Source organism: Corvus hawaiiensis, chromosome 8 (assembly GCF_020740725.1).
Source record: "Corvus hawaiiensis isolate bCorHaw1 chromosome 8, bCorHaw1.pri.cur, whole genome shotgun sequence".
Taxonomy (NCBI): Eukaryota; Metazoa; Chordata; class Aves; order Passeriformes; family Corvidae; genus Corvus; species Corvus hawaiiensis.
Window position 1 is genome coordinate 27,739,503 of NC_063220.1, and position 23,352 is coordinate 27,762,854.

At 42.5% G+C, this 23,352-nt stretch overlaps 1 protein-coding gene across 4 annotated transcripts in view; it reads left to right on the forward strand.

Annotated features, from left to right (window-relative positions):
• The window catches only part of CDHR1 (cadherin related family member 1), a 45,718-nt gene that overhangs the window by 13,454 nt on the left and 8,912 nt on the right, over positions 1–23,352 (forward strand). For all 4 annotated transcript variants that reach the window (XM_048311421.1, XM_048311423.1, XM_048311424.1 and 1 more), the window contains 10 exons: positions 15–131; positions 1,706–1,849; positions 4,175–4,253; positions 7,072–7,172; positions 8,902–9,105; positions 12,424–12,576; positions 16,716–16,880; positions 18,967–19,034; positions 21,531–21,759; positions 22,677–22,931. In XM_048311421.1, the coding sequence (XP_048167378.1) occupies positions 15–131; positions 1,706–1,849; positions 4,175–4,253; positions 7,072–7,172; positions 8,902–9,105; positions 12,424–12,576; positions 16,716–16,880; positions 18,967–19,034; positions 21,531–21,759; positions 22,677–22,931 (1,515 nt within the window). The remainder of the gene's footprint in view (positions 1–14; positions 132–1,705; positions 1,850–4,174; positions 4,254–7,071; positions 7,173–8,901; positions 9,106–12,423; positions 12,577–16,715; positions 16,881–18,966; positions 19,035–21,530; positions 21,760–22,676; positions 22,932–23,352) is intronic.

The window sequence follows — 23,352 nt, forward strand, 5'->3', positions numbered from 1 at the left end:
TTCTTTTCTTCTAGAACATCCATGCTAATAAGTTTACAATAGACCGTCACAGTGGTGTCCTGCGCATCAAAACAGGGGTCACCCTGGACTATGAGAAATCAAGAACACATTTTGTTGTCGTCGTAGCCAAGGTAAAAGCCTTTTATGTGAGACTAGAGGAGGTGGGGTGTTGTGTTTGAGTGGGACCAATTAGTTCAAATACAAGTGCTGCTGAAACATGAAGGCAGCAGAGTAACTCCTGCTGTAACATCTGGAGGCATGGGGGGCAACATGGAAAAGTGAGGGAGGAAAGGTAGCTGGTGTCTGCTGCTGAGCAACATCTGCTCAGCAGATTTGGAGGATTTGGAATGGGGTTTCCTACATTTTGTTCATGTCAGCTGTGTCATGAGACTCACCTAGAAGTGAAGGGTTGGTGTATCCAGGCCTGGCTTCAAGAAGCATCAGCCTGTGAGCTCAGGGCTCCTCATGGTGCCCAGGGCACAGCCCTACCCCCACAAGGAAAAACCCCTGGCAGGCAGACGGGCCACAGTCATTACCCACAGTAAGGCACAGGGCACAGCTAGACCCAGCACAGCACAAGTGATGGATTTCTTTTCTGGAAATATCTGTGGATGTTTCTTTCTTTCACTTCTCTGCTACCTCATGGCAGTAGCTTATGTAAATCCTGCAAATATTGCTGCACATCGCTTCTTGCCTGACGTTCCCAGCAGTGCTGTGCCTGTGACTTGGCTGAGGATTCATAACAGGCATTAAAAGTTTAGAGATTCTCAAGTCTCTCACAATCCTGTGGGGACCTGTCACTCAGACGGACTCACGTGGGTGGAAAGAGGGCAGTTTTGCTGTAACTTATGGGGACTTCGAGTTTCTCATATTTTTTGCAGAATGTACTGACCTTTTCATGTATTTTTTAGCCAAGGTTCATTTGAGGAGAAGTAACAAAATTTGGCTTAAATTCTGTCTTTGGGGCAGTAAGGAAGAAAAAAAATTTTTCAAAAAAATTGGCATTTTTAGAATTGGTACTGCAGGCGTGTTGAACAATTCACACTCTTACACACCAGCATGACTGCTGACCTACAGCTGGTGCTCTGAGACTGAGCGTGTCTGAAATAGCGAGTCATCTTCCTACTTGGCTCTGCTGTATCAGTCATGCAGAGCTGGTTGTAGCCAAGTCCCCAGACTGTTTACACACACAGTGTGACTGTCTCGCAGGTTTTGGCTGCACAGCTCCTCTGTGCTTGCGCTTTATCACATAGGAGTTCCCAGGAGACTATGAGCATGTACACTGTTTATTTCCCCCTAGAGATGCACTACCATGCTGCTGGGCACTGTCTTGTGTTCATGACAAGACTATATGTGGCATGAAAAGGTCGCTAACATTTTGCATCAGTTTCTAGTGTTCTTTTTTCCCAAAAAAACCCCTTGAATTCCCTGTCCCCTCTCTAAAGATCATTTATGACTGCATATATTGGGTCAATCACTTTTAATATAAGAAATTACTTATGAGGCACTGCAAGCTGTCTTCCTAATCAGAGAGAGAGCAGGAAAAATGGAAAAGAGAAGGGAATAGGGCAGCACAGATTAATCAGTGTGTTGAGAGAGAGAAAGAATTCCTGGAATTGTGCTTCTGAAGGCTCATGAGGTCCATGCAATGCCTGATTGGCAGGCATGCTTCAGCAGAGGCATCTGACGATGACTTCTTTTTTAGGATGGTGGTGGGAAGCTCAGGGGAGACAACAAAGTGTTTTCAGCCACAACAACAGTTACTATCAATGTGGAGGATGTTCAGGACACTCCTCCTATGTTCATCGGGACTCCCTACTATGGATATGTCTATGAGGACACGCTCGCAGTAAGTTCTGGTTTTCATCTATGGGAGAACACGTGCAGCCTTTCCCATCTCAGTCAGGGTGGTCCGAAGGTTTCTAGCACAGGCTTTACTGGAAATGGGACCTAAACTCTGATTTGACTCCTAGGTGAAATGAGCTGACCAAATCTCAGACTTGTTCTTACTTATGTCTACTGTGAATTTGCCATAGAAGGCCTCCTGTTGTTTTCATTAAAATCAAAAAGGATTCTGCCCATTTACATTGGTCTAAGCCCAGACAGTGCCTAAGAGCTCTTCTGTAGCTCAGACTTCCAGAGGCACTTGGCTGAAGGCTTAAGCAGGCTGCCAGTCACCTCACCTGAACACGTTATGGTAGAAGCCTTCATGTGTTTGTCTGCTGAGCGGTTTCACAGTGCTTCTATTTTCTAGCTCTGGTCAGTCTGGTACCAACAGTTGGTTGTACAAGGTGTGGATAGAATTTATGCCCAAATACTTCAGACTCTCTGTGTTGTCCCATGGACATCACCTGGGGACAAACAACCCTGACATCCCCAAAATGCAGGACGCTTTCTGCTAAGTGATGGCCGGTTAGGCAGAATGGGCCAGGAAGACCTCCTAGGCCTAAACACCAACCACATTATCAGTCAAGCAGGGACATGGTTAGGAAAACTGGTTATTTTCAGCCACATATTGTTGAAGCTGCAAACTAGTAAGTTTTCTCTATATCTAGGCAGTGACATGATTGTGTATGGATCAGCTTTCGCCCTGATATATAAGATTTAATTAAAATTTTCTTCATATATTGGACAAGAAATGGTATCTACCCATGAAATTACCCAACATTAGGCTATTGATCAGTTTAGCAGTGTGATTGCACTCTGTTCATCTGACCTTCCCTTGAGTTTCAGGAAAGATTGCGTGTTACCTTTCTGTCCAGAAATGTACACTGCAGTCTGTGCATGAGTATGTACTGCAGTTCACTGCAGAGGCTGTTACATTTCAGCAGGGCAGAGAAATAATGCTCATGTACTTTGCAGGTGTTTCGAATGAATGATATTACGTATATTGATTTATTCTGCATCGTTACATATAGATCTTGAAATAACTATCAGGTGCACACAGGAGTTAGTGTTTACTATGGAAATGAGAATCAATAAATGTTAATTACATCCAGCTTGAGCTCATAACTTACACCATTATGATATAATGATGGAAGCACGAATCAGTCCTTCCCAGTGTGAGTTGTGCCATTAGAATGAACTCCACATAGAAAGAGGCAATAGCTGATTTTAGTGGTGTTTGAGAATTTGGTGTTAATTTTGTAAACTTGCTTCTTTTCTCCTTGGTGGAGTTGTCAGGATTTACAAGTACTCTGTCACCTTCAAAGGGGCTGCACTGCGTTTTGCCCAGTAGGCAGATTTTATTGCTACTTCCAGCATAAAGGATAATAAATACAGTTCTGTATTTCCTGTTGCTCTAACAGACCCTTGCTCTTGTTTGAAAAATTCACTCAAGGGTTGTCATGAAAATGTTCCTTGTTGCCATTTGTGATTCACTGACAGTTACTTCAGTGTTCCCTGGTTTTGCAGCCCCAAACAGTAACATTTTAGTTCAGAGGCCTGAATTGCACAGCTCACTGCCACTTGAGTGAGCATTTTAATGTGACACTCATCATCCCTCTGAGCTGATAGGAGCAGTCACATGAGCAAATGGTCCCCAGTACACGAATTCTGTACGTATGGCCCACAGCCACGTAACTTGTGCAGAAAGACAAACAGTGAAGGTTTAAGGGCAGCTAAATCACCACCATTTTCATCACAATTTTATGCCCTAAATGTTCTGTGGGCCAAGTTGCTTTGTGATCTCTGTTTGCTTCTACTGCCTGTCTGAATTTCATTAGGAAGGACCAGAGTGACCCAATGACTCCTTGGCAGCTGCCTGTGTCTCAGCACACTGTGTGGCCATGGGGCACAGAAGCCTACACAGAAGCAACCAGAGGGAATCTTGGTACCGCCCCAAACTAAACCTTGGGTTTCAGATTGGCTGCTCCAAATCCTCTGTCCATATCTGTGGCTCCAGGCAGGTGTCCTTTGCTACAACTTCCAACTATTCCTGCAACCAGTCAGCCCCCAGGGCTGAGGCACCCTTGGCCATGCAGGTCTGCAGCTATTTCACACCCAGAGCAGTGGGCACCAGCCCTTTTTGTGTTCCCCATACAGCACAAGCACAAGTACCCACTCTGCCCCCAGCACTTCACTGCAGAAAGACTTACAGGAGTTCAGTTTATTAATGTGCAATTTCACTGCTCTGATCTCAGCACACACACTGTGATTTCCCATTTCTCCCCAGGGCTCTGAGGTCCTTACTGTTGTTGCTCTTGATGGAGACAGAGGAAAGCCTAACAGTATTCATTACTGCATCGTGAATGGTGAGTAGGCTTGTCTTATATGAAATTTGAAGGGCACTCAAAACTAGATCTGGCATTAAATTAGAATAGAATATGCTAGAGTTTAATAAACCTGAGGCAAAACCTCAGGAATCTCAGGAAATAATGCCAGGTACCTCAAACAACTTCAGGGCCCTGTCTACCAGAGAATAGCCAAGATTGAATGCAGTGAGTTTTAGTATCTTCTTCACAGAACTGCGCTTGGAGCTGTTAGTGCTGCTGATTTGTTAGGCATCAGTAGCCTGCTTGTCATTTCAGAAAACATGAAGGGAGACGCATTCACTCTTCTGAGCATCTCTATCACTTAATCTGGGAGGTGAGATAATTCATTGGGAGACCCAGACATGGCATTTGGAGGGATATTTTTATTAATACAGTGGTTAAAGTGGCTAAACAGTCAAACCTCTGATTTCTTGGAAGAAATTATATTTACCAGTGAAGAGACACTGGCTGTACACTGAAGTGGAAGAAAACAGATGTTATCAGAAGATTAATGCTTTCCGTCAGCTATTCTGAGAGTGTCTGTTGCACGTCTTTTAATAGCATAAATGTGAAACTTAGCTGAATTGATGATTCATTAGGTGGTGAAGACAACAACTTAGAGCAACTAAACTCCAGGCTACAACTTAGGTTTTATGGTTTTTATACTCTCTTCCTCCAAAACAAGGCTTCCTAACTGGGCACCCCAGCTCACAGGTGTGAAAGCTCCCAAAACTTCCTAAGAGAAATCTGAGGTGTAGCTGCAGAGCTATGGAGTAAGTGCTTCATTGTGTTACATGATCTAAACAGCCAGAACAGAGAGATACTCACAGCTGAGTTTTTGTGTTGGTGTAGGATGAGACCCATGCTGAGCTTCCTTCTTAATATGAGGGAACAGACAGGTAAAAGAAAGGTAGAAATATTGAGGAAAAAAGGGTTGCAGAAGACAAGAGATAGAAAATGAGAAGAGGTAAAAAGAAAGGTGTAAAATGAGCAGCAAAAACAAGTAAGTGGGATAAAAATATGCTAAACAAGGGAGAAATTAAGTAAGGAGAATAAGTGAAGACAAAAGAACCACGGAAAATGTCAAAGGGAAGTAAGATTAATGAGGTAAGATATTGGATTTCCAAAGAAAATAGAGAAGGACCAAAAGGGCTCTCTGGGATAAAAAAAGGGTATGTTTTAGGAAAGACTGGGAAAGGAAGATGGAAGGGGATGACAGGTAAGTAGAACAAAATATGGCTTAATGGGGAGTAGGCCTTTCTCATGCACATTAACAAAGGGTTTTGTTTGTGTGAAATGGAAAAGACAGGAAAGGAATATGCTTCTAATGCACAGAAAGTTGAAAAACAGAGAACAAAAGATTGCAACAGGTTTCTGCCCCTGCACCTCAGACACTGGCATTAATTTTGACAAGCCATTATTCCAATAACTGCAGGCTGGGATTTCAAAGGACAAGAAAACACTTAACAGCAAATAGGAAATTGTTCTTAATAAGCATTTCTTATCCAGGGAGTGTAGGATAATAATAGGAAATGCTCCAATCCTCTGAGTGTGCTGTATGGAGGAACACATGTACTGCTACACATACTCCAGGTTACCAATTTACCTGGGATAACTAGACAATAACATGAAGTATAGTGGTTTGCAAACACTATTGACTTAAACTTCTTCTCAGGCAGAACATACCTTGCAGGCCAATATATCTTAATAATTGGGTATTGTGAGTCAATATCTGTTCAATGTTGTGTCTAGAGCGCTTTAATGAAGTTGCAGTTATTGTGGGTATTAGCAAAAGAGGATATTTAAAAATCAGTATTGGAAATGAGTTTGAGAAAAAGAAAAACAACTGGGCTTTCAGGTCATCATCCTTTATTTCTGAAGGCTTGATCTCCTACATTTAAAAGGATTTCCTCTCTTTTCCTTTCAATGGTAGACTCTGCCACGAAGCACAGGTTGTAGCCAATACTGTACATGAGGCAGCGTGCAGGGCTGCCCTTCCTGGGTACCAGCCTGCCCTTTGGTGTGATGTGAGATGGTTCCTGACATCCTGGTGAGATGCTGCTGCCTCTCTGCAAGCTGCCATTTGCTTCAGCACAAATTTGCCAATCTCAAGCAACTGCTGCCTGGAACTGGTATTCTTTCCAGACCAGTGGAAGTTGGGTGGTGGTAGCAAAGTCAGCCTGCAGCCCTGTCCTGCCTGTGTCAGACTCCGCCTCAGTGCAGAAACCTTGAGGTTTACCCCAGATACTCCAAAAAACCCTTTTTGTTCAGGACAACCTTAAAACAGGCAAAAAGCTTTTTTTAACAACTGAATGTTTAAGACCAGAAGACGCTTCTCTAGAGAAGTGACTATGTTTCTTTGAGGCAGATTGTCAGACTTCTCACCTTAGCTGATACTAGTGAGAGAAATGTTCTTGTTTCTCAGAGACCTAATTATGCATTTGCTAATTACAATGACAAATGTCTATTTTTGTCTAAACCAGCATATAAAGAAGACAGCATAATAAAAATTAATACCAAATTTACATGCCTGGATGCTGAGGCTTTAGGGGAGCCTGACCAGGATCGGAAGAGGAAAATGGTGATAGTTGCCCATAAGGGCAGAACTCCACTGAGATGTTCCTAGGGGAGGAAACCCTTTTTGGCCCTCATCTGTGTTTTCATCTCACATTTTTGAAGAGTGGCTTCAGATCTACTGATAGATATGGATACACATATGGGCAAGGACGTGCTTAATGAAGCGTATAGTTGATTTGCTCATGCTTGTTCAGAGAAAGAAAGTGTGGCATGTAACCAGAGCATCTTGGTTTTATTGCAGGAAGTGAAGGTTCCTTTGAAATCAGCAACACAACTGGAGCCATTTCTGTGATAAAGAGCCCAAATCAGCTCCAGAAAGAAGTGTATGAACTAAAAGTTAAGGTAGGTACTGTGGCCACTTTAAGATTATTGTTCTAAAATGCCATGAATAGGCATGATTGTCTAAAATTGTTCAATTTATAGCTGATTTTACCTGTTTCAGAAACTACCTCCTATATTTGAGCAGAGTATCAGATAGTATAAATCAGAACTAATTGCTTTTGTTGGGATGTTGGGGTATTGTTGTTGGGATATTTAGTATCTCAAATTACTTCTTTCAAATGAGATCATCTTGTCCTAATTTCATCTCTGAGACTAGAGAATCAATAGATACCTGTTCTCTACGTTTCCAGATTTTATTGCTAGGCTGGGAATGAATGTCTTGAAACCTCCATGTTATGAGATAGGTAACAGTCAATCTATGATTAGTAATAGGACTGGGACAGATCATGCAGTGGCATATCAGCATCCACTCCTGAGGCACTGATCAGCCACGTACAAATACATGCTTACACCTTGATGAGCTAACACCTCGATGAGCCAGTACTCATATGACAGGCTGCATTATTTCAAGCAGTTTATAAAGGAAAAGTTTTTTAAAATGTAGAATTAAATTGTGAAGACGGTATCAGTTTTCTTCAGCATATTGGAAATGCATATTATTGTTGTGGTAAGGACAATACCAGCTAAAGGCAGCTTTGAGGAATTGCACACTGCCAGAACCAGTGTGTAGCATCCCCAAGGGCACTTGCTCCTCCTGGGCTCAAGCAGTGTGCTGTACCTGGGAGAACACGGAGCTCTCATGGGCTGAGTTAAACTCAGGCACCATTTCTCCCTCTATCAGCTCTGCTTCACTGCAGTCTGCTACCGCTCCCCAGATGCAGAATGGGTTAAAGCCTTGCAAGTTTTCCTGATCTCCTCACTATGTATGTGGTGACCCAGAGCTCATGCAGGCTGAAAAATGTGCTAGAGGCACCAAAAGGGTGTTATATTACCCAGCGTACGTAGTGACAGGCACCTCAGTTGCCAGACTAGCATCTTCAGAGAAAGTGCCTTTGGTTTTGAGCCCTTTGAGCAAAAAGGCATGTTAGATATAGCTGTTGTTACCAGCCAGTTTCTGTCCTGGCAGAGGAAATGTCTTAGGTTCAATCCAGTGAATCAGGCTGCATGTTGCAGTTGTTGAAATCCAGACAGATCTGTTCTTTCGGTTCAGAAAAATACCAGCTAGGTTTGCCTGTCTGTCTAAACTATATCCACTTTAAATTAAGCTTATCTAAACATCACAGCAGAACTGTGAATCAGAGACTAAATCTCAAAAAAAAAATGTACCTTTTCGAATATTTACCTAAATGCCACAAGTACATTTTTTCTCACAGTATTCAAGGCTGCAGTCCTTGCAGCAATGAGACAATGAACTGCTTGTGGTACCACAGCAAATTTAAACATTGTCTTCCTTTTCTGTTCTATCAACACTTTAGACAAGCAATTACCTTGCCTCTATTGGATTATTTGTTTTTAGAGAACTGTTTTCACCTAGAGTGAGTAACTAGGATCACAAAATTAGAAGGAGAATCAACTGGGGTTTTGTTGGGACTGGTTTATTACCATAATTGTCTAATCATCATAAACTTCAGTGTGAAATGGACTGAGGTTTTAGGGAAATATAAGTCTGTGAATCTTCCTACAAGTTAGTGGGTTAGAGTGCTTTTTAAGTGTGGAATAATACCTGAACACAAATTCGAAGAAAGAGAAAACACCCTCATCATTCTTTTCTTCCTCCTGCCTGCTGCAGGCATCGGAAATCAGCCAGGAAGGTGACACCTCCGACCATGTATTTGCCATGGTGGTCATACGGGTGGTGGACCTCAACAACCATCCACCAACATTCTATGGAGAAAATGGTCCCCAGAACAGGTTTGAACTGACCATGTACGAGAATCCCCCGGAGGGTGAAATCTTAAGAGGATTGAAGATTACAGTCAATGATTCAGATCAGGTAAATGGAAACTATGAGGACTTTCAGTATTCCTGTCCTATTTTCCCAAAGACTAGAAAGAGCTGTCCAATGGGGAAATGTCCTTTTAGAAACTCACCTGTTTCACCTGCATTCCCTAAAAGCCTAGGGCAGACAAATGTTGCAGTGGGGATCCTGCAACACGCATATATCAAACCAGGAGTCCCGTGGAAAGGAAATATATATGGACAGACAGATTCTTGATAGCTGTTTCAGAGATGTTTATTTCTCCAGCCGCATGGCCGGGGCTCTGCTGAGGAACTGTTCCAGTCACGGGACCAAGGGTCCTTCTGCCCGCGCAGGGAACACAAACCAACCAATGGGAACGAGGCTGAGCAGGGACAGGGAAGCCCCGTGTCTGTGCCCTCAGGGCCCCTCTCCCAGGGCTACACGGCAGGGGAGGGACCCCAACAGACAAAGTAGTTGCAGGGTCCAATACCACAGAGAGCCTGGACCCAGGAGTACAGTTAGTCTGTCATATACTGTTATGTCAATGGGAAGGGTGGTCCTAAACCTCCAGCCCAGTTCTTTTGGCAACTGAAGTTGAACAGTCCTTATGAAATTCCCTAACTAATGGTTGTGTTCAGTTGTTACCAGTGTATTGTCCAAGAACATACTCCCTTTGAAGATTTTCTTGGAGATTCCAAGCCCTGTAGTAATTTCAGGTGCAATTGCTGTCTGTATCTTCTTCTGGCCCTTATGTTACAGTCAGGGTCTGCAGTGCATGCTTTGATAAGTCATTCCCACTGGAGTGATATTTTTAGGAAGCCTTAAAAATTATGCCAGAGCCAAACTAAGTCTAACCAGATAAAGGAAAAGGAAAGAAGACTCCATCCATCTCAGCCTGCTGTCTAACTGACCTGTGATGCCTGTAGGTACTATGGCAATGGTTGCTATAGGGACCCCTAAGCTAAATACTGTATGAATGACATCCATCTGAGTTAGCCTCAGGTTAGGTAGTGACAAGAAAAAAACTTAATGCATCTGAGAATTGTATTACTATTGGAAAGAGCTCTCTTTAGTAACTGTGCTCAGTATTGTGCTGGTTTCATAGTATTGTACTTTATCAAACCCACTGGCTTCTTCCCCCTCCTTCCTGCTGCTCTGCAGCAAGCAGATAAATGACTGCTTTCAAAGCAGTGCTACGTCTATCCTGCTATTGTCACAGGGGATGGTGCTGCAGAAGGGGAGAAACAAAACCCATCTCTTCCCTTTAGAGACAAAATATATATCTAGGCTGACAAAATATTCAGGCTGCAAGTTAGGCTATAAAATAAGCAGAAAACACTGATAAATACACTGTATAGATTTCTCAAGAAGCTTCCTAGTACAGTGTAAGGCATCACTCTAGGGGGGATGGGTTGCTTTTCTTTTAAGGCAAAGAATGCAATGTTTTCCCTTCCATGCAAGATGACTATGTAGAGAAGAAAATTAAACATGTCTCTGTCACAGCTACTAGAGACTCTTTCTTCTGGGGGAGTAGATGATACAAGTGAGGAGGAGGAAGCTGTGGTGAAGGTCTGGTTTAGGCCTACAGTTCGACGGAAATGCCATGCTTACTTGCAAGAAAATTATACAGAAACTTCTTCCCCAGACCTTTTTGACAGGGCTTAGGGCTCAGTGCTGCTATTCCTCCAGCCATTCCTGTGTCCCATGGCTGCCTGCTTGGAGACAGGTTCAATGGGCATCACTGGCAGCAATCACTCAGCTGTTGGAGGGAGGCAGTTCTCTCTCTATCCCATGCCACCCTTCTAGTCATGTACAGTCCCATGTGCAGAGGACTTTATATTGTCAGATTGTCCACTCTTCCCATCAGCACTATTTTCCACAGTCCAGCAGCTCTGGCTTTGTGTGTTTGGCTTTACTATCCAGCAAAAGAGAGCCTGTTATCATCTCTGTGGCTGGGGGGTGGGTTCATGTGACCAGACAACACAGACCACTGAGTTTGGATCCAAGGTCATTCTGTTTTCCTTAAGGGACTACTGCTGTAAACTTTTTCTCTTGACATGAGCTAGGGCTGCTCAAGAACTGCTCATAACAAGCTCTCCAGGGATACAGCTGAAAGTAAAGTTGTCCTGTTTGAAAGTTATTATTAGAAATTCATCATCTCAAGATTCATGCTACAGGGAGAACGTGGCACCAGGCAGGCAGTGAATCTGGCTTTTTGTCACAGTGTAAACATGACACTGAGAAATTAGTGAACCCGGGGAGTTTGGTGAGGTAGGCTCAGCTCATTTTCACATCTTCCCTGTAAGGCAGAAATATGAGAATCCCCCTTTCATCTTTTCTCTCACATGCTCTAGTTTGGTTTAAAATAATTAGCCTTGGCCAGTTGGCTCTGGCTCACTCTTCCCAACCTGCACACAAGTGGTGGTAACCTTTTAGATACTGCTGCTTCCTATGTACTCTCTGGCTAGAAGGTTTATCTGTGTAATTGGGATTTGCCTTCTCACTTCACCTGGAGCTGTCAAGTGTGTGTCGGATTTTATTCTCCACAAGTGGAGCTCCTCTCTTTCCACAAGTGCATCAACTTCCAAAAGATTTAGTGTTTGCATCTCTGGGTTGGCTTAATCCAGTCAGTGCAAAATGTGGAGTACCACCTCTGTTTGGAAATTGCATATCTTTGCGATTCTGCATCTTCATCATGCAGAATGCACGAAGAACAACTTACACAGCATTTGAGTTCTTAGAACACAAGCTGGACACTGGAAGTGTTCGAGGCCAGGCTGGATGGGGCTCTGAGCAACCTGGTCTAGCGGAAGGTGTCCCTGCCTGTGGCAGGGGGATTGAAATGTGGTGATCTTAAAGGTCCCTTCCAAGCAAACCATTCTGTGAGACGGGGTTTGTGAGTGTTGCGTTGTCCTTACTCGAGCAGTTAAGTTGTCTTTCTTTGGTAGGAAGCAGGAAGAGGCAGGACTTCGCTGCCAATATGCACGTGGTGTCATCTCTGTCTAGTTCCCAGTGTGTGGCACGAAGCCCAAGGCTGCTTGCCACAAGATTCCTCTCTTAGCCAGGCCTGCTGCAGGGTTTTTCCATTATGACTGAAAGAATAACCAAGCTTGTCAATCTATTTCAAGAAAAGCTGTGTCTGTCTTGTGACTAGGGCTGGAGGGATTATACAGCTAAGCTTCTTAGCAGTCTCCTGTCCAGGGGATGGAGAGCAGAGGGCTCTCAGTAAGACTCATTCTCATTTTATATAGTTTGAAAAAACAGAGCAATCTAGGCTGTAAGATGGCTGAAAACAATTCATGAAAACCATTCACTGAAAACAATCAGTGCCATATCTGCTTTTATTCACAGGGAGCCAATGCTAAATTCAACCTCCGTCTTGTTGGACCTGGTGGCATCTTCCGAGTGGTTCCTCAAACTGTCCTGAATGAGGCTCAGGTTACAATAATAGTGGAAAATTCTGCTGCTATTGACTACGAAAGCTCCAAGGTGTTAACCTTCAAGGTACTTCTGCTTTCCAGGTTCTCTTTTTCAGTGTATACACTATGTGTACGATGGCTTTTGTATCTGATCTGATTTAGCTTCTTAATCCACCTGGAGCTGCCTGATGCAGTATCAGTGACATGATATTCCATGTAAGGAAAACTCATTTCTGCCTCTGGTTCACCACCTTCAAAAAAGGTTTAATGGATGCATCAGTGGGCTGATTTAGTCCAGTCAGTGCAAAATGTTGATTTTTATCTCCCTCTGGAAACTGTACATGTTGGTGGCTCTGAATCATCCTAGACTGAACCCTGAGGGTTATTTCTGCACTCACAATGATAAATTCACAGGACTAAATCCTAATTTCTCTGCAGCTAGAACTTTACCTGCTTAGTGCTAAGTAATTTCATTCATGATCATGCTTTTGAATGTTGGCAGCCTGAAGACCCCAGCTGACTGGAAGATAATTCCCCAAAATTGCTCACTGCCTTTGTCAGAGTCTATCTATCTATATGGCCATTTGCAGGCTGACCTGAGGCTCACCCATGCTCTAAGCCAGCCGTGCAAGAACCAGTTTCATCCAAAAGCTGGAATTTTGCATTATCACCTTCTCTGATGGATTCTTTGGCTCATCAACAAGATAATTAAGTAGTCTGATTTTCTGTCAGCTGCCTCTGAACATGAGTGTAGATGTTTCAGTTCTGCAAAGAATTGCATAGACAATCTCTGTAATCGTTTTAAAAAAATTTGCCAAAACTGTCAAGATAAGTATTAACATATGCTAGTTTTGTAATGTACAGAGAGTGGCAATTTTTGCACAGTCCAAAAGCCACAATTCCAGAGTTTTGTTCTCCCCCTTGCCATATGGTTTGCTTTGTGTCTTTAGCAAGTTTCACTTCAGTATGTTTCAGGTCTCTTCTTGTAATGTTCCTAACACATTTTGAGCTTTATAGGTTATAGATGCTACAAAAATATGAGGCATCATTACTGTATTAAAGTGGAAGATTCTGAAAGGGCCATAAAGTGCTACTGAAACTAATTCTAATAAGCGCACATTTATTCAGGTTAAACTACCAAAAGACCAGTAAAGGAGTTACACATGGGCTTCTCATGAATACCAATAGAAATCAAAGTAGTTAATGTGATTGCCATGAATACCAAAAGAATTAATTACCAGGAAAAAGGGTATATATTTTTATAGCTTAAGGAGTTATTCACCTTTTTTTTTTCTTTTTGAAATTATTTCTACTGAAGAAAGACTTTCCAAAATTATTTCTACTGGAGACCATAAGACTTTGCTTTAAAAGTGCAGCCTTTGTCTGGATTCCAAATGGAGAAGGTGCAGCTGCATGATATGGTAGCAATATATGGCAGCAAATACTTTATAAAGACCTCATTGCTGGCTGCATTTCCCTGCAAAGTTCAAATTACTTTCTATCCAGTTTTAGTTGTCAGTATAGTCATTCTGGTTAGAATTTTGGACGAAATATATTTCTATTTAATGTGTATCTCACAGCAGTTTTGAGAGGTTATTTTCAGGTTTTTGGGGTTTTTTCTGTAAGCAATGATCCCTCTCCTCTAGTTTGTGTTTAAAGAGTAAAATGCCAAAGAGCAATTAAAGCTAATTTGACTGGCTGATGCACTGAAAAACTTTCTGAAGCAAAGGCTACTAGAGAAACCTATCTTCCATTTAGTGCTGGCTCTTAAATGTAGTTGGTAGTCAGGACTTCCTTCATTTTCAGCTGTCCACGAGCTCAAATGGGTTTCCCAAAGTATGGCAGCTATGGTAATTCACACATCTCCAGTGGCCAATTGAGAGATTGGCCAGATATTACTGTCCCACCTTGTTATGGGCTGCCATGCTTTGGGGGCAAACCTCCTGCCTCCATCTCCTTCGGCTCAGAGCACATCGTGCCCTGACAGGAGCCTGGACATGCTGCAGACGCTCACAGACTGGGACCAGGTAAGGCTGGAACTATCTTCAGTTGTCAAAATCTAACTCTACTTTAAAAATTTACCTACCACTTTTAAGATTACATGTCAGTTTGCTCTTCTGGCACTTAAGTATTAGTTGTTGATATGTAATCCTGTGAAGTAATAGTTTTATGATATTTTTTTTCTCTCTGCATAAAACAAAAATACAGGTCTGCATAAGACACCGCAGGCAAGTAAGCTGACGAAATTTCCTCCCTGAAGGAAGACATTGTCAGTAGATGTTGTTGACATAGCAGGACTATGGCTGCTAAAAGGAGAGGGAATAAAAAATGAGTGTAGAAAACAAAGTAAAAATACTAAGCTTTCATAAGATATACTAAGATGGGCTGATTGCAGCAGCAAAGGCAATTTAACTGCAAATGTTATAATTTAATTATAGCTCCATGTGTACAATCAGCACTAAGATTTTTACCTCTGTACTGCCTTAGGAGCTGAGATTTCTCATGAGGAGGTTTTTGCTGATGTCTGTATGGCTGTCCCTTCAAAAATTTCTTTTGCTGTAACACCACCTCAGACTCCCAAACACAAAAGTTAGCACAGCGATGTGGTGACCAGGCTCCCCTTTTAGAGCAGACGTGTCCTGCAGTAATTGCAAGCAATCCTTCGAGGTTCATTTCTTCTCTTTATTTGCAACCATTATAAATGTTCACACAGCCGGAGCAGCTCCAGGAGACAGCACTGAGATAGCCTTTTCCCTGTCTACTTGAACAGCTCCCCACCCTCCCCTTTCACCTCGAGGTGCTACAAATGTGTCCAAATCTGGCAGAGCAGAGGCTCGAGCACAGCCTGTGTCCCCCAGCCAGAGGGCAGTGCCACTGCTGATGAGCATCGCCCGGCTGCCCCGCGGGACCTGCGGCACGGAACAAGGAGCTCCCACAGCCGCGGCACCAGGGCAGCAGGGCGTGCTGTGGCAGCCCTGCTTCTCCTTCCGAAGTTCACTTAGGCACTCCCCCTCTTTGGGGGAGCTCCTGGAACACGTCTCCTGCGAATTAAAACCCACAGCCTGATTTTTCAGCTGAGCCTCTTATATCTCAGTTCACGTCCTGCTCGCTAGTCTGTGAGTGGTGTGCTGTCTTCCTAGAGCCCTCCTGCTTTGTGTTAACTAGGTTTCTGCCCAAGCATGAAAACCAAACATTATACCACTGTTAGCCATTTGGGCTCAGCCCCTACAGAGCCCAAGAATGATGTCTTAGTGCTGATCCTGTGTGATGCAGCCACCCGTGGAACAGACACCCAGGACAGACACTGTGAAGGTGCCACTGTCTCTCAGCACCCATCGCTGAAATTGGTCTCTCTTGCTCAGCCACACACCACCTGAGCTTGCTGCTCTACCAGCTGAGGCATCCTACTGATGCTCCCCAAATCCAATGGATTTTGCTCAGTAAGGAGCAAGTAGATACCATAGAGACACTCAGTTTGCTCTATGGGATTGCCTGTCCTTTCAGATGAGAAGTTACAAGAATGTGTGGTGTCAGAGAGCTCTGTTCTCATCAGAGACAGTGAGGCAATTCAAAAGCCCCCATGAGTATCTGATAAAGTCCTAATCAGCATGAGGCAATGAGGATAGAAGTCCCACGAAGTCAGTGGTAGGAGTCCTCACAATCTTTGGGAAATGGGATTCTGCTGTACATTCCTGATGCCTGACCATCCAGCATTTGGGGTGGGGTAATGCTGCTTAAAAACAACTGGTTCTCTCATCTTTTTACTGATGGTGTAAAAGTTTGGTGCACATTATTGCTCCTGGCTTCTTTCCTGATAAAGAACCTCCTCTACAAAAGATCACGATTAAATTTGTGTGGTTATTCCAAATAATTCAGTGCTTATGTTTCCCAAAGTTCTGGGAGCTGCCCAGGGATGATTGTTTGTAGGCTTCTATTATGGCTTTTGGATGTGTCTTGGTTAATTATGACTAGTCACATCTGTCACATGAAGTCTAATATGAATACACAGGTCTGAAGGCCTCTTCCCACAGCTTGACTGCCCATCACAACAAGCACGCACAAACAAGCCAAGGCCGCATGCTGACCTGGCTCTTCATCTCCCTGGTTCTGAGCTGCCTGGTCCAACCAGGCTAAAATGCACCAATGTGCCATGGGTGGTGGAGGAAGCTCCTTTAAGAAAACTAATAGCTGCTTTGTAGTGATCTCCTGTTTTTCTGTTCTTAGCTTCTTGCAATAGAGGTGAACACACCAGAGAAATTCAGCTCAACGGCTGACGTAGTGATTCACTTGCTGGATACCAATGACAATGTCCCGAAGTTCTCCTCTGACTACTACATTGCCAGGATCCCAGAGAACTCCCCAGGGGGCTCAAATGTAGTTGCTGTTACAGTAAGTTTCATTCACCTCTTAAGAAATGTTCTTTTTGCTGGGTGTCTGTGGAAACAGTTCAAGTACCTTAAAAATAGTGGACGGGGGCAAGTAGCAAATCTTCCTCTGCCATTTGACTTCCGGACCAAACTCCAATTCCTTTCCAGAATCAACAGCAAAAAAAAATCACTTGGGGGAAAAAAAAAAGTTTTAGACTTGTTAAAAATATAATTTAAATATTATTTAGAACAACAAGGGCCATCTGCTTTTAAGACAAATCACATGGCCTTTGAGTATTAAGAAAGCCCCAGCCAAATCAGTGTCCAGCGGGAAGATTCAGTTATAGCTAAGTGGAATTGGATTTACTGGATTTGCTTGCTTAAGTAGGAGTGAAAAGAAAACAAGACAGCTGCTTAGTCTCCTCCTCTTGGGAGGAACCTGGCTGCTAAAGGCATAATTAAAGAGTCAGTGAAGGCCAGGATATAAAATTAAAATGCTTAGGGCTGGGAAAAAGAAATCCCTATGTATATATCTTCTCACAGTGGGACAAGTATCCCTATAGATTTTCCAGTATCTCGCATTTTCATAGAAAGACACTCAAGGTATTAGATGGGCCCTGAGTGCTGGAGGGGCATTTCCAGCTGTCTCCCTCTAATGCAACTGCTGGGACTGGAAACAGCCCTCATGTCACAAAGCCAAGAAAGCTCCTGGCTACCTGGGGCTCAGTGGGTGATGCAAGTCACCTTGCAGAGGCCCCACAGGTAAGGATGATGGAGGCAGGTTGCCAGAGATCTCCAGCACAAGCTGGCAACAAGTAAGAAAGAAAATTAAATAATCAGAATAATAAAGTGCTGAAGGCAAATTTTAGCGATGGAAGAATCAAAGAAGTGAAGCATAAAAAATAGAGGAAAGGTTATTACATGAAACTACTAGGAAAGCTATTAGAGGCTCTTAAACATTAGTATATTTGAGGTAATAGAAATTTAAAAATTCTAGGAGGTGAACAGCATAAAAAAAAAGAGATTCAAAAAATGTTTGCAGAAGCAACAAGACTTCTGAGCCAAAGTGCACAGGACCGTGTAGCTGAGGAGCCCATGTAAAATTTAGTCATGTGCTGTCAACTCAGTACTTGACCCAGATTCACAACTATATGTGAGAAACTAAGATGTTTCAAGTACTCAGAATGGCAATTCTGGAGGAAGTCCCAGGTATGCAAATGTTTTAAGTAAAGTTAGACAGTACTAAAGTAGGCTGTGGTCAAAATCATGGGGTGAGAGAATCTGACAAGCTCATGCCAAAGAACAAAACAACACCTATCAGTAGGGCTGCAGGTGTGTTATGTTAATCATGCAGTAATCAAAAACATTGTTCCAGTTCTCAAATATTTAAACAGGAAGATGAATGAATCAACCAGTGCCACCATGAATTTTGATAGCCAGATGTAACAGTATAACACTCCTCAGAGCTATCAGAGAAGCAGGAGCTTATGGAAATAACTGCTACCAAATCAATAGCTTTCCTAATCCGTAGCTAAGAAAGGAAGCCAACAAGAGTATGAAACAAAGATATCATCTGGTGTAGTATTTGCATTATTAAAAGTCACACAGGCACAAGAGTGATTAAAATATAAACAAAGCTGAAATACAACGTATAGATTGAAACATTTGTTATTTATTACTTTAAATTGAATCAATTAAACAAGCAGAAGCTTAAAAATACTCTATATAAAGTAAATAATTTTGTCTAGGGAATATTCATTAATGTTTAACTGATAATTAGGAAGGTTTGAGAGCTGGCAGTGTTTTCATGTCATTGAGATTATCTCCATCTCTATCAAAGGAGCATGAGGTAACTGTGGATGGATGGGGCCATCTAGCGTCACTCTCCCTGCCAGAGCCTCCGGGCAGGGACAGCGTGCCTGGGGCTGGAAGTGACACTTCCTGTTGATAGGCTGTGCACTTTGTAGGTTCATATTTGCTCATGCAGTTTCCCACTAAAAATGTGACAGCAAAGGGAGTGAAAAGCATTTGGGCCTGTTGTTAAAAGAAAAATGAAACCTTTCTTCTTGCATTTTAGGAAAGTAAAACTCTTTTTTTCTTTTCTTAAGGCTACAGATCCCGATTCAGGGCTTTGGGGAGAAATCAAGTACTCTATCTATGGAACAGGAGCAGATCTGTAAGTAACAAGTAAATAAATAAAACTACATTAGCTCTAAGCAGAGTTCTACAAGAATTTCAAAAGAAATCTGGCAGGGTCACTCTTGATCTGCTCATTTCCAAGAGCATTCATGCCATGTTGTGAGTTCTGTGAACAGTAAAGCTAGTGTCATCATTAAACATCTGCTTCATGAACCCAAGGAATTCTACCCACAAACCCCCAAAGAGATATAAGGCAGCTGAAGTATCAATACACAGGATTTGTTCAATCAACATTTGAAAAGCACGTGTTAGAGAAAGAGAGGCTTTGGTCTAGTTGTGAAAAGCCAGTTCTATAGAAAAAGAATCTCTTGTTCTTTCCCCTTCCCTTTCCACATGGCTGTACAAATAGCTCTTGTCAAAATAAATCAAGGAAGACAAGATATTCAAGGATATAAACTTCAGCTTTGGAGGTCAGCTGCGTTGGGTGTTAAAAGCCTTTCATATATTTAAACATCATAGTCCTGCATCAGGAAAGAAGGGAATCCGATGCTTACTTGATTTGGTAATAATGCCTCCCTCCCTTTCCCTCTCTTTGGGGACAGTGCTGGGGGTAGAACATCTTGAAACACTGGTTTCTTCACACCATGTGCATCCCAGCTCCCAAACATGGCTGGGATCAGTGACACAGCTGCCACAGATATTCCTGCTGAAACCTGCAGCTGCTGGATGTGGCAGGGCTGCAGGGCAGAACGCTGGAAATGAATGAGTTTTTCGGGCACTCATCCCCAGAATCTGTTTTTCTCTGTACATTATCCACCTGGAGCTAAAGCTGAACTCTTCTTGTTAAGGTGAAAGCCGTTTAGGAGGCACAATCAAAGTCCAAAATCCAAGATGTTAAGGGTGAACCTCTTCTGTAGCCAGAAGGACACACATATTTCCACTATGGATTATTTTGAGCTCTTCACTAAGTCTTTAAGCTAGCTGCTAACTGCACAGAGAGAAGCAAGCAAAGGTCATGTCATGCAGGCAGACCTCTTAGGTTTAGAATGTAGCAGCTGGTGGAAAGAAACTTGAGAAGGTTGTTGACAAAGGATTTAGGGGAAAAAAAATGTAAGCACAACTTTATTCTGATTGGCACTATGGGGATGCTCAGACTCACTGTTCTTACACTGTTGAATGAAAAAATTATGATGTGAACTTTTTCCTTCTTAAGTATTTTTGTTTGTTTTCCTCGTGCCAGAATGGCATAGCTCTGCAAGGCTGGATTGATTTTCTAGCCCTGGCACCTCCAGATCTGCTGAACACACAGTTCAATGCAGATAGGAGAACTTCAATTAGAGGCACAATGATTCTGTCTTGCATATTACATCAGTGGGTGTGCAGTTGCATGGGCAGAAAGATGAGTTATACTGGAGTAAGAGAAATAGTGTTAACAGTTGAAGATGAAACCAATACGATGGTAATCCTCCTTTGGTAATCCAAGCTGCCAGTGGGAGCGCTTCTATTTTTCCATGAAAATGGGAATGATGAGAGTGCTGTTTGCATGGTTAGGCTGGGCTGTGTGCTGAGGGGACACTTAGCACGGGCACTGTCTCCTACACAGCTATTTCCACCTCCACATCTTGGATTTCATCAAAACTTTGTATTTAACAGGCTTATGAGAACAATTGAAGATTCTGGATTGCTAAATGCCTCTTTTATAATCACTCTCAATTGCATTCACAGTTGGAACACAGACAATATTTTGCTACCCTGTACATTGATCAAAGGGTATATAAAAACTTTCATCTGTTAAAAGCTCCACTGCTTGGAGCCTACACCGGCAGTCCATTTTAAAGACACTGTGTTGGTATCTTCTCTATAAATCCAGACTTTGGGCTGACACTTTTGACAGTGTCTCTGTAATTACAAATGTGTAAAATTGAACTTGCAACAGATAAATCTGAACACTCACTCTATCCCAGTGTCAGTCTATGAAAAAATGATTATTTTTGGAGAAGATAATTTGCCCTGTAGTTTGGGAGGTTTGAGAGCAGATTTTTTCCTACCCATTCTGAGAAGTGAAGAGCCTAAATATGATACATATCACACTTCTTTTAGCTATTTAGGTGATATTAATCAATCTTAATTTATGCAGGACATAATCTATTACACTGTACTTTTAAACTGAAAAAAAAGTAAAAATAGGTTCAATGTTTTTCCTTTTCATGCAAGGAAATCACTCTGGGCGAAGGCCATCCCACTGAGCATTTACTGAGGACAAAGACTTTTAATGGAAAATGCAGCTAAAATGGCTAAGGCACAAGAGAGAGAAAACTATGAGACACTAATAGTTCTCTGGTTTTCAAGCCTAAAGGAACTAGACAAAAACTAGGTAGAGTGAAGGATTTGGAAACAGCCAGAGAGGAATTAGGTGGAGAGTAGCAGTGTCTGGGCACAGGATTTCAGTGTTCACAGCCTGGAGCAAAGGTGGGCTCTAAACATACATTAAGTGACCGAAAAACCCAAAAGTCTTATATTGCTTCTTTTCCAGGTTCCTAATCCACCCATCAACAGGTATAATTTACACCCAGCCCTGGGCGGTACTAGATGCTGAAGTGAACTCAAAGTATAATTTCTATGTGAAAGCAGAGGACACAGACGGGAAATACAGCTTGGCTGAAGTGTTTATCACCGTGCTGGATGTCAATGACCACTCTCCAGAGTTCAATGAAAACATCCAGGAAAAGACGATGATCATTGGGTCACCAGTGAAGATAGAGGTGAGAGATGGCACCGTGTGTCACAAAGCAGGGGCACTGTGGGTCACAAAGCAGAGTGCTTTGGAAAAGCCCTGGCTCTGCTGTTTACTCTCAGGGGTCATGATGAATGTCTGAAAGATGCCTTTTCCTGCAGCGTTATTTTGCACATCCATTTGGATGTACCAAATGGATTAAAGTGTGAATTATAGTATTTACTGACTGCTGAGAAGGAGAAATAAATTCTATAGACAGAATATAAAGCCCTGTTACAATATTTGAATGATCAGCTGATGGACGATCCTGGATTATACAGTGATCACAAGAAGCCCAAATAAGTGAATGAAAGTACAGGGTTTTGAACACGTAACCTTCTTGACACCCCTTTGTGTTCAACCACACAACTTACTTCCCTTCATTTTGTAGAACTGTATTCATTGAGCCAGTGTGGAACAGGAGGTGAAAAAATGCAGTAACAATTCCCAGGCAAACGAGCAGAACATCCTATGTTACACACATTTGAATGCATATCATGAAGTCTGATCACACAGCACCTAATGTTAGTAGAATTAATACCACAGCACAAAAATTGAAGCAGCAATAGTTTATGGCATGGAGCTAATCCCATTGTTCTTTATCACTTCACATTTGTCCCCCACTCTGTGTGAGAAGCTCCCCAGCTGAGGACCATTTGCATTCTACAGATAGGTTACAGTTCAGTTTTTCCTCTGATTTTATTTCATTTCAAATAGAAATCACTTATAAAGAAAGAAGCCTAGTCCTGCTGTTTTTCACTAGAAAATGTAGCATCGCTTCCAAGATCAAATGAAAGCAGCCCAGTCATGGCACAGATACTATCACAAGTGAACACTCAGAAGGTTTCTGTCCTCAGGCAAAGATACAAACAGTAACACCTTTGTTTTTTACACTTCCCCTGCCAGGCTATAGACCAAGATGCAGAAGAACCCAACAACATTGTGGATTATTCCATCATGCAAGCAGATCCAGCCAACGTGTTTGACATAGACCAAAGCACTGGGGAAATCAAGCTGAAATCCTATATCCGTTCTCTGGACATCATCCACAACATCACAAAAAATAAAGACTGCATATGGTCATTGGTGGTCCAGGCCAAAGACCGAGGCTCCCCGTCCTTCAGTACCACGGCAGTTCTGAAGATTGATATCACAGAAGAGGTAAGCAAGTGTTTTAGAAAAATCCTTATGGGAGACAATCCCTGAGAGGCACAAAGGAGTAGACATCGCTTGCTCCATTTCCGAGACTTTCTCGCCAGCTCTGTTTTGTAGAGTGTTTCTAGAGCCTTGTGGTGAAGTTGGATTCTACAGCCACAAATGTGAAAGATAGTTTGATCAGAAATATTGCAAAGATAGAAAGGTAGGCGCATAATGTAATTGGGAGATGAGTTTTTTGTTAGAGATTGTTAGACATGAATTAAGGTCTATAGACTTCTGAGAGTAAAGGTAAATCCCAACTGCTAAATTTCTGCTTTTTTATTTTCATCCAGGAGAAGGAAAAAAATCTTTTTCCCTTACTAAAAATGGTGGAAAGTAGCTGGGGTCAGAGTGAAATAAATCAGATAAATCAACCTAAGTGACA